Source organism: Brachyistius frenatus, unplaced genomic scaffold (genome assembly GCF_029030835.1).
Source record: "Brachyistius frenatus isolate BFR_SWC_R1_liver_20210118 unplaced genomic scaffold, ASM2903083v1 Contig_119, whole genome shotgun sequence".
Lineage (NCBI taxonomy): Eukaryota > Metazoa > Chordata > Actinopteri > Embiotocidae > Brachyistius > Brachyistius frenatus.
Window position 1 is genome coordinate 1029928 of NW_027210718.1, and position 17762 is coordinate 1047689.

The window sequence follows — 17762 nt, forward strand, 5'->3', positions numbered from 1 at the left end:
ACACACACACACACACACACAACAGTGGCAGAGAGTAATAATACGTCAACACGGTGTGGCCCCAGTCTGAGTTATAAGAGAGAAGACTATATCAGTCCAGGTGAACATTGGCCACATGGCAATGAAAACTTTTCTTTCTCCTTTCGCTCTCCTTTCTTGGTTGTGTGGTTCCTTTCTGCTGGGCCTCCCCACCACCTCAGACATCTGTCTTTACCCTCTTCCCTCCTCCTACCTTCTGTCAGGACTTGGCAGCGATTGCCATGTTTGAAAGCGAATACGTTTCCTCAACAGGGCCAAACACCAAATTAGAGCCCTTACTCTGTGTATCATCTTATGCCTGACCCCTACATCAGCACTGGTTCCTCTCTCTTCCTTTCCCTCGCCAGGACAGTGCACAGACATGGTCAGTGATCCTTGTGTTTTTGGTTCTTTTCTGCTTTAAAGGATGCAGCGTTGTGTACTTTTAGTGTATTTCTGTCTTCTACATGTGTGCACGTGTGTAATTTATCACTTTATATGGACATTTGGATTTGTAAAAGTAAATGAAGCATGTTGAAATCTTGTAATGGCTGCCTTCAAAGGGAGCACGTGGAATACCGAAATAGCGACGCCATCTTTATACAACGTTCCTTTTTGTTATTTGGACTAATCGTGTTCAAACTGACAGAAATCAAAGAAGAAAGTAAAAAGACATGGCCTGGGAAGGAAGGCAACAGATCTGAAGATTATGGGACTTGACTGCTTCATATCCTTTTAATTTTCTGTTTCACTTTACACCTTTAACATGAGAGGAATTTGAATAGACAAATAATATTCGGAATAGTTGCTCAAAAACCATATGGATGACAACATATCATCCACTGAGGAACAAAGTATTTGTCGCTGTAAATTTACATTGTTAGTGTAAAGCATGTTGCTTTAAAGTATTAAAGTATACACATCTGGACATCATGTATTGTGTTACCTACTCCTCTGTCGGTCCATGCTGTACACCTGCACCGTGTTCATGATAGGTGTTGACCTATGCCGCCTACCAAAACAAATGGTCTGTGGATGTTCTTGTGACATTAATGTACCACAGTGAAACATCTGCGTGATTGCGTGAATGTCATTAATAGTCACTGACTCTGTGGGTCTCGTGTTTTTTTCAGTCTCACCGTAAATTTCACGCACCCCGCCATGGGCACATGGGATTCCTGCCCCACAAGCGAAGCAAAAAGCAAAGGGGGAGGGTTCGTACGTGGCCCAAAGACAACCCCAGCCAACCCGTCCACCTCGCCGGCTTCCTGGGATACAAGGCTGGCATGACCCACACGCTGAGGGAGGTGCACCGCGTTGGTCTCAGTATGTACAACTGGACTTTACCCCGTGAATACATGGGAGGCTTTAGGGAATCTTTTACTTGGTGTTTCAGTGGCAGTTTGGTAATCATTATTTCTTTAAACCAAGTATAAAAAGAGAATGATACAAGGATTTGTGGGGGTCTTAGGAGGTCAGATGTTACATAGCTCCTGTTCTGTATAAATTTTATGCAGTTTAACTTCCGAAAGCACATTTGAAATTACTTAACAATATCATGATATTTCGAATTTAAAACCTCACATACTTTGCTCTCACCTCTTTTTTTTTCTTTTGCTTATTTCTTCCCTTCTCTGCTGTATGTTGTTTCAATGCCACACATATCTACTGTTAAAATGTTATACCTCACTGAGCTGTGCAGAATACTGACATTTATTTCAGCAGATTCATATTTTCTCCCACAGAGCAATCAAAGCGAGAAGAAGTTGAGGCAGTTACCATTATTGAGACTCCGCCTGTCATCGTGGTGGGGATTGTGGGATACATTCAAACTGTCTCTGGCTTGCGTTCCCTGAAAACCATCTTTGCTGAGCATCTCAGTGATGAGTGCAAACGCAGATTTTACAAAAATTGGTGTGTGTGATTATTCATTGTTCTCCTGCATATACAGCCAAATGAGTCCCTCACAGTTTTGCTGTACTGACAACGGTGTTTCTTATTTTTAAACCGAGTTTTTCTTGGTTTCAGGTACAAGAGCAAGAAGAAAGCCTTCACTAAGTACAGTAAGAAGTGGCAGCATGAGACAGGAAAGAAACAGCTGGACAAAGAGTTTGTGCTGATAAAGAAATACTGTTCAGTCATCAGGGTTATAGTTCACTCCCAGGTAGGGCAGTATTTCACTAACTGTGTGAAATCACAATAAAAGCACCATCAAAAAGCACAATCCAGCTCTAATGAGTGACAGCTGTTCACCACATCTCCTTCCCTGGAGTCCTCCCTTGCAAAAGGGCAGAGGTGTCAGAATTATCCACCTGACCACATGCAACAGAAAGAAAAGCTTTCAAATATCAGACCTCTTAGCTGCCAATATCCAAACAACTGTGACCACAGCAGTCTGTGGGGAGCACGGAGGGGGCAGTTTCAAATAGCAGTTTAAAAATAATTTTCAGGGCAGAACCTGGCTGCTCACCCGGACTTTGCCAAGGGAAAACCTTTATGTTGGCATGAGACTAAATTAAGTCTTAGCAGGCTGCTAAGATCAGACTTCCTCTGTGCAGAGGAGACAACATCAAAATGTGCCTTTAAAAATTTGAGTTGTGCAATTTCCTAATGTTACGATTGAAAGTTTAAACATGATCACATGCTAAATATAATGAGTCCAAAATAAGATACAAATGAACCTCAGTAACAAACAACATAGTTTTTCTCGATTTCTTTCAGTTGACTTCTTTCTGTCGTCTGTTTGCAGATGCATCTGTTGCCCATAAAGCAGAAAAAAGCTCACATCATGGAGGTGCAGCTGAATGGGGGCAGCGTCTCAGACAAGGTGGACTGGGCAAAGGAGCATCTGGAGCAGGCTGTGCCCGTGTCTGCAGTCTTCTACCAGGATGAGATGATTGACGTCATTGGGATCACCAAGGGTCATGGCTTCAAAGGTAGGGGATGTGCTGCTAGCTTGTAAAAAATGACTTGTGGCATAACCAGACCATATCAACCAGTCATTTGAGGCTGTTTTTGTTCTTGGGGCCGATAGGTGTCACAAGCCGCTGGCACACAAAGAAACTCCCCAGAAAGACTCACAAGGGTCTGAGGAAGGTGGCTTGTATTGGAGCCTGGCATCCTGCACGTGTTTCCTACACGATAGCTCGTGCTGGTCAGAAGGGCTATCACCACTGCACTGAGCTCAACAAGAAGGTTAGCTGATAGTTAAAAGAACCTTTTTTTTTTTTTTAAAGTACATCTGGTCAAATTTCGAAAGAAATGTTCCTCGGTTGTTTAAATGGTACCCTAAATGGTTTTAAGCATCGTTATCCTAAATATTATGGGTCTCAATAGAACTACATGTCAATGTCTCATGTCCACTTGTGTCTTTAGATCTACCGTATTGGTAGGGGTGTTCACATCCAAGATGGAAAGGTGATCCGGAACAATGCCACCACAAACTACGACACCAGCCAGAAAACCATTACCCCCATGGTATTCCCATCTTTATATGACAAAATCACAACATTCCAGTAATGTTTTCTATGAAGCTCATATTTATAATGTATCAGTGACAGTGTAAAACACACAATGTTTGCATGTTAAGAGTTAATCCTTCATAATGCATAATTAAGTGTTATAACATACATTGGACTCATTGTTGTTTGAGCAATTTAGTATAATGTTGTTAACAACATGGTGCTGTCTTTTACTGTATAGAAATACAGAGATAAGTGTGGTTATTACCTGTGCAATAACGTATTAAGTCGCGTATAATGCATTATAGATAAGGGCTGCATAAGAAGAAATAACATAATTGTTATTTGTTTACATTGTTTTTGTCTTGGTTTTGTCCCTGTAGGGAGGCTTTCCTCACTATGGGCACGTGAACAACGACTTTGTTATGGTGAAAGGTTGCGTTATCGGTACTAAGAAACGTGTCCTCACCCTTCGAAAGGTACGCTTTCCTTTTGAAAGTCTAGTTTTAGAGAGTGTTGGTGGTGAGTTAACAACTCATCTGATCTACTGTCAAAGTGAAATCCACAGTTGTAGGAAGTGTATTTGTGCCTCTTTGTGTGTTCCTCCCTGCAGTCTTTGCTCACGCACACATCGCGCAAGTCCATGGAGCCCATTGAGCTCAAGTTCATCGACACCACTTCCAAATTCGGTTATGGCCGCTTCCAAACTATCCAGGAGAAGAGGGCATTTATGGTGAGTGTGAGAAAAGCTGGGTTTGCCCACACAAAAATGACCAGGAACTGAGAAGTAGAATGACTGATACATATGATTTTACATGTATCCAGTGCTGACATACACAGTGTGCAGCTATTCTGCAGTATGTTAACCTCAGACCTGTGGTTTATTTGCAGGGGCCTTTGAAGAAGGATGCCCAGAAGACACTGCCAGAGCCTCTGCCAGAGGAGCCCTGAAAGAATGGATTATATTCCTACAAAATAATTAAACTAAGTTTGAAATACACTGTCTAGTTGTTCACTGTAAATTAGTTTTGGTGATACTTAATTGCTATAACTATGGATTTGTGTTTTAACTACATCATCTACCTGTTTGTTTAGAGATTACATTCAACACGTTTAAAGTTTTAAACAAGTTTTATTTCTCCACTGAAAATCCATGTGGTTATTTAAACAGTTCAGAAATAACATGCACCATGGGAGACTCGTTGAACAGATGTGACTGCTCATCATACTATCATCTCCATGTTTTGCAGCTTCTGATTTCTTTAACCCTGCACAGCGGATTAAAAAATGGACGGATAGATTGTTCCAACAGCATTCTCTTAAACGGAGTGGACATCAACTTCACATTATTTTTTTTTGCAGTTTTGCAGTCTTGCATCTTCAGTATTTCAGCATTTAAAAAAAGTTCTGCTGTAAGTATCGAACTTCACAGTAGGGGGGTGGAGCACCACTCTCACAGTCTTTAAGTCACTGCTGAGTGCAGCGTTGCGTCAGGAGGCATCTGTCCTACAAAGGGTTAAAGTGTCCACACTCAGGACAAACACCAGGCCAGTACCCAGCTGCAGCAGCAGCAGAATTCTTTAGAGATTCAGGATAATAGCTGTGAAATGGCTATTTTGCATCAATATAATCCCATCTGTGGCCTCAAGGGGGCACTACTCTGACAAGTACTCCTGAGACTCCATGGAGGACTGTTGGGATGAGGAATGGATTGAGGACTGGTGGGAGGGAGGCGGGTTTTCCAGGCCAGATGTCATCAGGGGAAGATATAGATCGTCCATGTTGGGCATGACAAATACTTTCTGTTAAAAAGCAAAGGACAACAAAACTTATTTAGTGCAACGATTAAAAGTAATATCTCACTCAAATTATACAAAATGGCACTTTCAATACTCCTCTCCTCTGTCAAAGTATGTATATATGAATTATTCATCTCAGAGCAAGAGCATCATGCCTGTGCGATATGGAAAAGCAGGTGGACTGACCTGGAACTCGCACTGCAGTTTCTTCTCGATCCACTCGGTGACATGGGTGAAGGTGACCTCTCGCTCCCCCAGCATGGGACGCACATGGAGGTCTAACCTGGGAGGCACCCGGAAACTGTACCTGAGAGAGAACGAGTGGTAGTGAAGAAAAAAAACAAACAGATAATTGAAGAAAAAAAGCTGTTCCGTTAGCACTGAATTCATGGACAGAAGTGGCGTGAAATTAAAAACCAAAGAAAGCAAGGGAGGTCTGTACCATATCCTATCTGTAGGAGGAGGAGGGATGTTGATGGCCAAAGTACCAGAGAGCTCCAGGACCTCAACGCTGAGCATCAGCGGCATGTTGGAGACCTCAGCTATCTTCTTCTTGATGTACTCATTCTCTGTGGCCTTCTGGAAGTATTTAGATTTTGCTATCTTATCCACAAATCTGAGGATTTTCCTGCTTGTGCTGCCTCCACTGTGCCTGTGGAGGACGAGGACAAGGGATCACGTGTATTATAGATGTCTGTCGCTTGCAAATCAAGCTGTTACTGGCAGTGAGTTATTTTTTTAAACACTGTAATTTCGAATGGTGGACTGTGTTAATTGAGCGTATGGTGACTACAACCCTGGTTAAAATTCTTTACATGCCCAGTTCTCACAGATGTAAGACTAGTTCAAGAAAAAAATACATTATGTTTAGATGTAAAAATGCATGGTCATTATGTTTCATCCAGTTTTGTACACTTGGAAAAAGTATAGAGACTCAAATCATCACACCTTCACAATGACAGTTGAAATACTTATGCTGAAAATCAGTTGAGAGAGACCTTGGTTTTCACACGTATAAAACTTCCAGGCATGTTCTTTGTGTTCCTATGAGTGATGTAACATCAGATGTGACCAGTAACTGGAGAAACTTTCAAAGAGCTGTGTTTGATGTTATTGACATGACATCAGGCACATTAGCTGTACATTTCTTTTCATTCTCAAAAAAAACCAGAAAATAAAAACGGATGTTAACCCGTGGCCCAGACAATACAAAAAGGAGTTCTGACTGTAAACTTTACAGTAAAGCATCTTTAACTAACATGATTGCGGTGGTTCAGGAATTAACAGCATTAGTTACACCTGTGTTGGACAAGTCCAAATTATAAACACCAGCTGTTTCATCACATCACTAACAGGATGATCCATGACATATTTATCATAGAAAATATAATATATAGAATAGAAAATGCCAATTAAGTTGTTCATTTACACGTCAGATGCTCCCACAGTGCTCTTATCTCCCTGAGACCCCTGCGGCTCAGATGGCAAAACTTCCTCTTCGTCAGACGACCCTGCGCTGGACGACTCTTCGTCACTATCAGCCAGTATACACAGCCTTGGCTTAGAGCTGAAAAACACATCAGTTGTACATATTACTGCAAATAGCAAACACATTTCTACTCCAATACAAGCTTGTGTCTCTTTATCCACAGAGGAATGTGAAACTAAAAAGGGCCTCACCCCACTTGTTGGGTCTCTGGAATGCTATGAGCCTCGTCCTCTGCCTCTTTACCCAACTTACACAGGTCCATCTTGGTCTCTAGGGTCATCTGGAGGCAGCCGGTGTACACCACCTCCAGCTCCAGCCACAGGCCTTGGAGATAAAGGGGCGGAGGGAGTTCAGCAGAAAGAAAGGAGAAGCTAACAGCTAACAGCGAGCAGTAGGATATGTATTAATAAATGCTGATCTAAACCCTGAGTTTGGTTCAGGGGCTGAGCTAAAACCTCTTGTTGAGCTGGTCTGGCACAGTGTTGTTGCAGAAGGGATATTGGACTGAACTAGCTTTGGCAAGTTATTGTTGGTGGAGCTTAGGCCAAGCTAAGAGGATTGCTAATCGCCTCAGTAAGAGACAATGGAAAGCTTTTAAGGACGGATATGACAAACTCTGTAATGAAACAAATGAGATCATGACCTGACCTGAAAGCAGGAGTGTGACTGACAGACAGATATGAGTAGACACAGTTGAGTAAACCTTGCGTGTGACTGCTCCCCATGTAAATAATACAACTGGACCTAAGCGGCATATAGAGGCATATAAATACAACCATACCTCTGGAGTCCAGTGTGGGTTTGGATGTGCTCAGGACCTGGGGAAGGCAGGTGCCCATGTCTAGATCAGCCAAGGTCAGCTCATTCATGAAGTATGGCAACTATAATAACAACAAATTGAGCCTTTTATTGGTAAACACAGTGCAATCATGTCAGTAATAAAAACCTTCAACTTTAATCTGTGTAAAATAGAGACACCCACAGAGGAAGCTCATTACCTCGAACAAATGAGCAGAGAAACCTGCAGTGTGTGAGAATGTGTGTGTGTGTGTGAAGGAGAGTAAAAAGGATGGTGTGTGTCAAAGAGCAGCGCAGGAAGTGAGTAATGAGAGGCTGCGGTGCCTTCAGTGCTCATCTACACACAGAGGAGGACAGGAGGGCAGCAGTGTTGATGTGGACAATGTTGTGTCTTTTGACCTTGTGCACAAACCAGCTCTGATGTTTGTATTGTTCCATCCACAGACTCAGTTTGTAGAGCTTTGTCCTACAGTTTACTCACCGTTACCAGCTCTTAAAGGAGCCATGTCATTCGTTATTGTGACACTACGGAAGCTGATGGTGATGGTGTGAATATAAAGATGGATGTGAAGAGCATTATGAAAAACACCAGTTCATAAATTATTGTTTTGTTATTGCAGAACTTCAGTATCTGATAAATCTTGAATAATAAATTGTGTTTGCTATAAATTATTTAGTGAATCATCTGAAGGACAATACAACCTCAAAATCCACACACATTCTCATCCACACTCGCCTTGATTTTGCTGAGTTTCTTCTGGATCTTGTGTGCCACCTGGTCGGTCCAGTATTTCTCACGGAGAAAGTCCCAGAAGATCCTGCCCACCAGGGAGTTTACCCAGGTGGGCTGGCCCTCCGCAGAGCATCCCTCTGGTCCAGTACCTGCATCAGGATCAGTTCCATTTTCAGAGCCATGCTCTTCAGTGTGAGTCTGCAGAAACAGTAGAGTCATATATATTTGAACAAATATTTTTTAGAGATTACATGACTTGATGGGATTATGATGCAAGACACAAATTGCTTTCTCTAATCAAGCCCAACTTTCACTCTAACTCTCATGCTGATTCTGCACCATCTCTTCTAAACACCCTGGACAGACTGTCTCTCCGTATGGTGCCTATCCCAAACATACCAAGCCAGGATTAGCAGCACAGTCAGATATGCTGCAGATGCAGCGGTCAGTTACTATTAATATTCTTCCAGCCAGGTGATACCTGATATTTGTGAACATTGACATTTGGTCTAGTCAGAAAGGATGTGTTCAGCTGAGCCAGCATTCTGGACAAGGCTGGTCTCAGCGCAGGGCAGAACAATGGAACAGAAGCTGATATTGACAAGTGCTGATCAATGGGAGTTGTGTAGAGAATTAGCAGGGCATGCAGAGCATAAATAGAGCTGAAACAACACTGTGATATCAGCTCAAATTGAAAATGGAAAGAGAAATAATGGTGTCAAATTTAAAGTTGACATCCCCTTCAGTGAGGTGTGATGCCAGACCTAAAGATATATTACAGTGTTGATTATTGACCTTCTTGCTAGTTGTTGGGCTTCCCTGGTCACTGTGGCAGGGGCTGGGGGTGGGACTGAGACTCTCTGAGCCAATCAGTTGAATCATGTAGGTGCTGTAGTCCAATAGCGTTCTTGTTTTCATTGGCAAGTCGGGCAGCTCCTCTGTGCTTTCCTTAACAGCCTCTCCACCACCTAGGGTTTCTAAAATGTGATAGACATAAAGTCAGGAAGTAGAACGTTAGTAAATATAACAGGAAGAAGGATAGAAATACTAACATTCTGCATTTATTACACTGATTACTTCTCAGTATCAAGGTAACAGCTACTATCTGTTTAACACAAGGAGGTCTACAAAGAGTATTCCCACTCAAAACAACATCTTCTTACCTTCGTTCTCCTCCCCGCTCACACTGCTCGGGGCTCCAGCCCTGGAGGCAGACAGGAAGTGCTGGAACCACTCCTCCTTTTCTCTTCCTGTGCGGCCAAACAGGTAGAGGGTGACAGGAAGCTGGTGGTCGAAGATTGTGTCTTTCTCTGCCCTCTCTTCCCCCTCCTGTCCTTCGACAAGGCTCTCCTCCCCTACCTCCCCCTCAGCCAGAGTGATGCAGATGGGGTACTTCTTGTTCCACACCCTCTTACGGGCCAAACCAGGAGGCACCAAAGACACCTGGGGTAAAAGGTTGCATTAAGGAATGACAGAGAGAACGAGTCATTTTGTTTTTGCATCGTACAACATGACGTTCAAAAGAGCTGGCATAAATTGTATTGACAGTTCAGTACCACTGCACTGCCATTTCCACATTGATCGGACTGGGCGTTCACTTTATTGTTACAATATTGGAAGCTACTGTAGCCGGCCTCGGTGTGACAATGGGATAGAGGAGGGGTCAAGTTCATTCAGTGTATCATCACTTCAGTCGTAATCCTTCTGGTCTTTCACCTCCGTGTTAAATGACAAAGTGGGTGCAGAGAGATGACAGCGGAGGGTTCAGGTGAGAGGTCACCCTGGCTCTCTCCTTTTTCTGCCTCTCTCAGGGACATGCCTGCTCGCCTGGGAAAAAGAAATAAGAGCTTTATTTTTTTTTTTGCGACTGCACTGACCTTGCAGTTAGCCAGCTGGTAAGTTTGTGAATGCAGAAACACAGCGTCATGGGGTGTCTCTTTGAAAGCCGCCCACCGGGGGATGTTTGCACGTGGGTATGCCAGACGCAGCCGGCTGCCCTCCAGGGTGACATAGACAGAGTGTGTGATGGAGGGGTGGAAAGTCTCGGGGTTGTAGCTGTGGGTCTCGTTCATCCAGCCCTGAAATTAAATAATAAGCGAGATAAATCCAAATGCAGCCAAAACAGTCAGTTACAAATCGCCTCGCATTTTCTTCTTAGAATTTAACTATATTGACAGTAGTGAGTCTGTGTTTGGGTGCAAGTGTTAACATCCAGGTGAGTGGTGTACGATACAGCTCAGCAGGAGGGGAAACATGAGCCATGGATGAATATATCTATCTCATTTAACACTGTGGAAGTGTCTAAACAGCCTGCAGTTAGTACCTCCTCTATCCTCCTAAGCTTCGCCTTATTTGCTCTGGCAAATTCTGCTTTTATTGTGACAGCCTGACCGACTCTCTCAGCACAGCTGTCAAGAAGTGCTTTGAGAAAGCTATTATCAAAATGACCCTCTCTTTGATGCTGAGCCTGCTGTGCACAAAGGCAGTTTTTCTTTATACAGCAATTACCTCAAAACTAATCCATTAAGCACCACTAATAGCAATATCTTTCTTTGGTGCTGGCCAGTGCCCCACATGGCTGCTCTTGTTTGTTGTATTGATCTCTCTTCCTGCAAAATCCACATCAGACCTTGAAGCTTATTTGCATCTAGCCAAATCGCTAACAGGATGTACTTTAGAGCAGCTGCAGAGGTTTCTCTGCATATAGAGCAAGACTTAACCGTGTACAACCACACTGATGGCTGTGAAAGGCTGTACACGAGTTAAATGCTCATGTCAGCATGATAACACATTCACGATGGCAATGCTAACGTGCTAATGTTTAACAGGGATAATATAAACCAACACCACCATTTTACTATACGCTAACATTTGCAAATTAGCACAAACTACAGCTGAGGCTGATGGGAATTGTATTAGATTTGCAGATGTTTCGTCATGAACAAATGGTGGTCCAACCAACACGGCCATCTGTAGCTATGCTGCCAGCATAGATCAGCTCAGAGTGAGAGCCATCATTTTCCATGTTTTTCAAGAATGTGGATGCCAATTAGAATATTTGAAACTAGAACTTATGGCATGTTAATATTATTGCAGAAAAACAGCACACCTCTTGCTCTCTGCAACAATTGCATACTGCACAGAGATCTAGTGGTGACATTTGATTAAAACAGACACAAAGTAGCAAGTGCAGCACATCAATTTCTACTCATTTATTACCTGTAAGATTTCTGGATCTATGAACTTTCCATCCAACAGATCCATGTTCATGGTACTGGATTTGCCACGAAAGTCCTGGTTGCATCTGGCAGCTGGACGTCGCGGGGCGAACAAGAACACCACCACCAAGCCCAATACAAATCCGCATGCAACCCCCACAGACAGAACTGTCACATAGGGAGAAAGGGGCAGTACAAAGAAACCATAAGCTAGAAGACCCACAGGGATGAGCCAGTAAAGAGGCAGCGATGAGCCCGGCACCGTGACTCGAGACTGGGGGTAAGTTCTGGGATGTGTCCCTCTGGATCTGTTCTGGAGCTCCACCACCTGAATCACATCCCCGTAGGAGCAGATTTCTAAATGGCTGTCTCTTCTGTGGATGTGGAGCTCTGTGGAGATGGAGGGTTTTATCAGTGAATCTTTTTGGAGTCTTCCGAGAGGGGAGTCGCACACCCCCCTGTGCTCGATGTCCGTCCTCCTCCGGCACTTTAGGTCAGAATCTTCACTGCTCCAATCTCTTCCATAGCTGCTCGGGAAGGCCGGTGAGTCTCCTGCACCAGACGTTCTGCCCTGCTTGGGGCTTCCAGAGCTTTCATCCCCCATGATCTTACTCAGCATGCTCAGGGGATCCTGCATGGCCTCCGAGAACTTCCTCCGTGTGTCCTCCAGCTCAGCGATCAGTGAACTGCCCCGGGGTTCAGTGGGAGACACGCTGCCTGTGGAAGAAGGGTATACCCAGTCGTCATTCTCTTTCAGCTCCCGTGCCTCAGGCCTGGCCTCTGAAAGCTTTGGATGTGTAAACTGCTTCCGCGGATGCAAATGCAGCTTGGAGTCCGACTTGGAGAGGTTGACCTCGGGCTCAACGCGGCGGGAGATCTCGGTGCTCAGGGACTTGACCAGGCTGAGGAGAGGTTTGCCTCGTAGGGAGCCGCTCTCCCTCGGCTCTAGGTCTGTGGAGGAGGATTTGACGAGGCTGGTGGTGACGAGCAGGTCTGCTGATGATGCTGACAGATCAGCTAAAGAGCCCGGGGATGAGGGGGAGTGAGGCAGGAAGGGGGGCTGGGAGCGGTGTCCGTGGCTCAGGTCCAGATTGATCCCCAAACTGAGGTCAGGCTGACTATCCCGGGTTTGTGGTTTGTCTTTGGAAAAGGCCACGGAGGGACCTTCGTCATGGCGGTCCAGGCTGAAGATGAGCCTGCTCTCCTCCATGATTTCCGTCAACCAGGGGCTAAGAGGAGAATCTGGTCAAACGACTGGGGCTGACTGAGGACTCTGTAACTGCATGTAGACCTTGAACATCCTTGTCAGGTAGTGTGTAGTCCATCATGTTGAACCCTAAAACCGCAGTGAGAAACAAAACAATACATTAAAATGTAGTTATTTTAGTACGTCACTAAATCAATAGAAACAACATTACTTTTAATGCGGGCAAAACATTTAACATCAAGCCTCTGCTGCTCTGACCTTCCTTCAGCTTCCATCCTCTGTTTCCCTTCTTCAAAACCTTGTAATTCTCTCGCCCCTGTCACTGCTTGGCCTTTCTTTCTAATCCCCTCTGCACCTTCTGCTTGGTCTTTAACTGCTCCTTTGCAGACGCACAGGGAACTATGTTTCACTCGTGTGCTGCCAATTTGCATAAAGCTTTAGTCTGAGATAGGGCAGGAGTGGATGAGTGCTTTGTTTCTGGAAAGGAGTCATTATCACATTGTCACAGCTCATCCCAAATCAGATGCAATGATCCAGTCCATTAATCTTGATCAGTTTCATACCAACTGGACACATTAATCTTAATTTAGGGAACCCTGAAAGATGCCCATTACAACAACAGTCCCCACTTCTTGTGGTTTGTACAGTTTAATTGCCACCTTGCCTGCAGACACTGGAGACTGTTCACATCTTCTGCCAAAATTCTCCCAAGTGGTTCTAGAAGTTAAAACAGTAACTCTTGAGTCACAAGCTTACCCTTTTGAAAGTCATGTCTACCAACGCTGTGACTGAAGCGAAAACAACTGCGATTGCATCTGCTAGTGTGATAATCAAAGTGAACACATGCTGTCATTTTATTGTTTCTACAGCTTCAATCACTCCAAACACTCAGATCTTATTTTGAAACCAAGACTTACAACCTGGTTTTTAATTACTTTCTTATTTATTTTTCACATTCACACATTGTGAGCAACATGTAATAAAAATGTAATTATGAATCAGTCCTTGATCTCCTCTTAGAATACGCAAGGCTAAAGCTTCTCTATGCCGTCAATGTTACAGAGAAAACAAGCTTTTTTTTTCAACTGCTATCCATTAGGCCTTCAAAAGCATAACAGATACTCCCTCAGAAAATCAGGGCTTTCAGAGCATATAGATCTATAACAAGCCTGACCGCACCTTACAGTCATGTATCATGTTAGACAGACTGCACGGCTTAATTAATCAATAATCAAAACAGCTTCTGAATGATCCGGACAGGAATGGATTACCTGTAATCATCGCTGTATAAAACCTCACTATGTAAGAAGCCTCTATGACAGGAAATTACGACATTTGGTGCACAAATTACATTTTAAAACACACTTTCTGATACATTTTTGGCTACGCATGTCATTCACTTGTGCTAGCTCTCACATACGAAAATAATGTGGGGTCATGAATGGTAACAATACAAAGTGTTTACACTGACAGAGAAGTGCAGCATAAACAAACTGACAAATATTAGGAAGAACTAGAAGGAAGAACTTTTTTGTCATTGACCTGAATGAATAAAAAATGTTTGTCGTTAACCTGGATAAAAAACTATTTTCAGGGCCTGAAAGCAATTTATTACCAAGTTGCTCACATGATTTAACCTGCTTTTGGCTCCAACCTTATCGCTCCACTGCTCTGCACACTGTTCGTACAGAGTGATATTAATTTTTGCACCAACCTGCTGGGCTGTTTGTCAAATCTAATTAATCAAAAGTGCCGCTCCACCAGTGCTTAAGCTGCTCCAGACAGCCCTGCATTACCCTGATCAATTTATACTTGGGAGTCAATTTGGATCAGTTCATGCTGACAGGGAGAGGAAAACCTTTACTGCTCGGTAGAAGATGGGCGTCAGCAGGGGTTTGGCAGCTTTCCAGTCATGACTGTGGATGAATTTCTGCACAAGTAAGTGGGGGAAATGTAACCATCAGAGGACTGACACAGGCCTGGACAAGCCTGGACCTCTATGTTTGTCCGTTGGAAGTGGACATTTAGTAATGGAAGAATTTAAATTGGTTAAAACACTTGCTCCATACTAGGCTCTGTAAAAATAGACCCTTCTGTTAGTCACAGTGAAAGTGTAGGAGACAAATAATCGACAGAAAACAGGGGTGCAATCTGATCCAAATAAAGTGTACTTAATACTGACACTTTCAAACAGCGTTTAGATGCTAAAAAGTCACATTCGGACTGGGACATGTCATTGTTGGGTAGTTTGCTGATTATGTTCTCCACTGGTAATTGATTTATCATCTATGACATGTCAGAAAATAGCACAAAAAAAGAGAGAAAAAGCAGAGTATAGTTTTTAAGTGTCTTGTTTGGGTTAACCAATGGTGCAAAACCCAGAGAGAAGTACTTTACAATCATATACAATGAATAAAAATGATAAATGCTCACATTTGAAAAGACACAAAGAATGTTGGGTATTGTGTATAATATTACCAAAATGATTAGTGGCTTATCAAAACAGTTGCAGAATAATTTATGTCAGTCAGCTAAACAATTAATTCCATACATGCTTCAGCTCTAGGAGACATCGTTTTTGATATTCATGTGTAAGTACAAGGCTTTACATGAGAAAGTTGTGGGTTAATAATACCAGACAAAACTAAATGGCTGGTTGAAACACCACAAATGACTTCTGGTCATTATATAAAGAAAAAAATTAACAAGTGTGCTAGCAATATTGCTGCCTATACCAGACATTTTAATGACTGGAGGAGTTAGAGACCTAAACAAAACGCAGGGTTCCTGACAAACTGTCAGCTTTATTTTAAGGCTAAAACTGGCACAGGGGAAAGTGATATTCCTCTCAAATCCTGTGCATTTGCTTGCTATGGCTATGCTATAGACAATATCAGTTAAAATGGATTAAAATGGAGAGGGACAAATGAATGCAACAAAACAAAGTCCTACTTTCATCCCTTATGTCATCACGGTTTTGAATTCTTTCAAAATATCATGTATTTCCTGCTCTGTCCTCCTCTTGGGCTTTCAATCCCGGATTAAAGAGCACAATTGGATACAAAAAAAAGGAGACAAAATGTTATTTATTTTCTGTGTAAGAGGACATTTATGACAACCTATTTGTCTGGGATCATGTCAGGACTGTCCCTGCAACCTGGCATCTCTCTCTCTCTCTCTCACACACACACACACACACACACACACACACACACACACACACACACACACACACACACACACACACACACACACACACACACACACACACACACACACACACACAAGGGCAGGATGTTTATTTCCATGGCATGCCTGTGCACAATCCTCAAACTATTAACCCTGATGACTGACACATTTGGCACTGGGCTGTGTGCTTGTCTGGGGATCACATGGTCAGTGTTAATAGAGCTGAACTACATTTAAGCAAGTCCTTAAGATGATATCTTCAGAGTTTGTTTACCATCTTCCCAGCACTCAAAAAAGTCCCCTTTATTGTTCTTTAACTTTTTTGCCCATGAGGTAAAACATCTCAAACTACACCAAATTGTCAGTCTGAGATCTTTCTGTCTTCACCTGTAGAACATTTCTCAAGTCAGATTTTTTGAAACGACACGGACTGATGCACTTTAACCGAGTATTTGGTGCAATCAGCAAGTGCAAAAAAAAAAAAAAAAAAAAGAAGAAGAAGCAGTACTTACCTGAATCTGGCATGTTTGACCAGATTCAAACATCTGTGATATCAATAGCAGAGATTGGGTGAGATTCAGAGTAACGAAGGCATCGGTTTTTGCAGAAATGTGCTTCAAGCGCAGGCTGCAGTGATCAGTCTGGATGCTGCAGAGTGTGGTGTGCTGCACACAGAGATGCACGCCATCCACCAGACCGCTGGCGGCAAAATTGAATTCAACTGTTTTTAAATTATATTCCGTTTTCGGTGCAAAAAAACCTCCTTAGAAAATATGAATCGCTTCTTTTAAACAAGAATTACGCTTTGAGATAAACGCGCCAGTAACCTCGCCACCGTTTGACATCGCCGCTTCCTCTCCCCGTGTCAGAAGGCATCTATCCAACAACCACAGAATAATGTGATTACTGGTGTCCTGGTTGCAGACTGGACCAAACTCTAATCCAGATTAAGATCTGAGAGGCCAACAGTTGACGGAGCGACTCCTCCTCTTTGCTCTGCGCGCTCAGCGTCAAAATACAGACTGAGCTCCACTCCCCCATCCGACACCGCAGTCCTCTACGCAGACTTATGTAATTTCATGACCTGGAAAAGTCAGGTCAGGGCTACTGTTCAAAAGCCTCGGTTTTAAAAATAGGAATATTTTTTTACAGACTGTTGGCAAATAACCTACTCAAACCTGAGATAAGTATAGGGTACGGAAATGTAGTCTCATTGAATTATTTTCAAATGTTACTCATTTCTTGAGGGATCAACATGATGTGTCGCTTCATTAACACTTAACGTTCTCTAAATAACTTGATTATTATCATATTAAGATAAATTGTACCAGAATAAAAAAGAAATAAATAGTGTGATTGCTTTTGCTTCCTGCTCTTTTCAACCAGGACCATTACAGCAGCAGGGAAGCAGGCGTGGAAGAAATATTCTGATTTACTTTAATAAAAGTATAATATGGCAATCTAAAAATACTCCATAACAAGTAGACTAAAAGCCCTGCATGAAAAATCCTAAGCACAGAAGTATTAGCACCACATTAAGGTTAAAGTATTAAAGTAAAAGTTCCAGTTTGGTCCCATTCACTCACATTAGATTATTGATACTGAAGCATCAGTGTGTAGTGGAGAGGAAGTATAAAGTAGAATTCAACGAAAACACTCAAGTAAAGTACTACTTCAAAATTATACTTAAACTTAGGAAAATATAGGTACTTAGTTTGTGTCCTCCATCGAATGGAGGAAATAACCTGACTTTCAAACATGGAAAATGCTATTAACATGCTTATATGCTTGAATTCCAAGAAACCCCCAAAATGTTAGCTTTATAATGTACCAGCATGATTTCAATTCTT

At 42.8% G+C, this 17762-nt stretch overlaps 2 protein-coding genes across 2 annotated transcripts; one reads left to right on the forward strand and one right to left on the reverse strand.

The window, feature by feature from the left end:
• Window positions 1–307: 307 nt before the first annotated feature.
• LOC138629694 (large ribosomal subunit protein uL3-like) lies at window positions 308–4479 on the forward strand. The gene is made up of 10 exons (XM_069713577.1): window positions 308–403; window positions 1152–1344; window positions 1764–1932; window positions 2047–2182; window positions 2768–2954; window positions 3053–3213; window positions 3394–3495; window positions 3863–3958; window positions 4093–4212; window positions 4371–4479. The coding sequence occupies exons 1-10, from the start codon at window positions 401–403 to the stop codon at window positions 4428–4430; spliced, it is 1227 nt and encodes a 408-aa protein (XP_069569678.1). The 5' UTR covers window positions 308–400; the 3' UTR covers window positions 4431–4479.
• Window positions 4480–4621: 142 nt separating this feature from the next.
• Window positions 4622–16876, reverse strand: LOC138629693 (testis-expressed protein 2-like). The gene is made up of 12 exons (XM_069713575.1): window positions 16425–16876; window positions 11518–12852; window positions 10176–10376; window positions 9462–9741; window positions 9094–9275; window positions 8302–8496; window positions 7549–7648; window positions 6959–7091; window positions 6708–6845; window positions 5721–5930; window positions 5465–5585; window positions 4622–5281 (listed from the first exon to the last, which is right to left on the reverse strand). The coding sequence occupies exons 2-12, from the start codon at window positions 12724–12726 to the stop codon at window positions 5135–5137; spliced, it is 2916 nt and encodes a 971-aa protein (XP_069569676.1). The 5' UTR covers window positions 12727–12852; window positions 16425–16876; the 3' UTR covers window positions 4622–5134.
• Window positions 16877–17762: the final 886 nt, after the last annotated feature.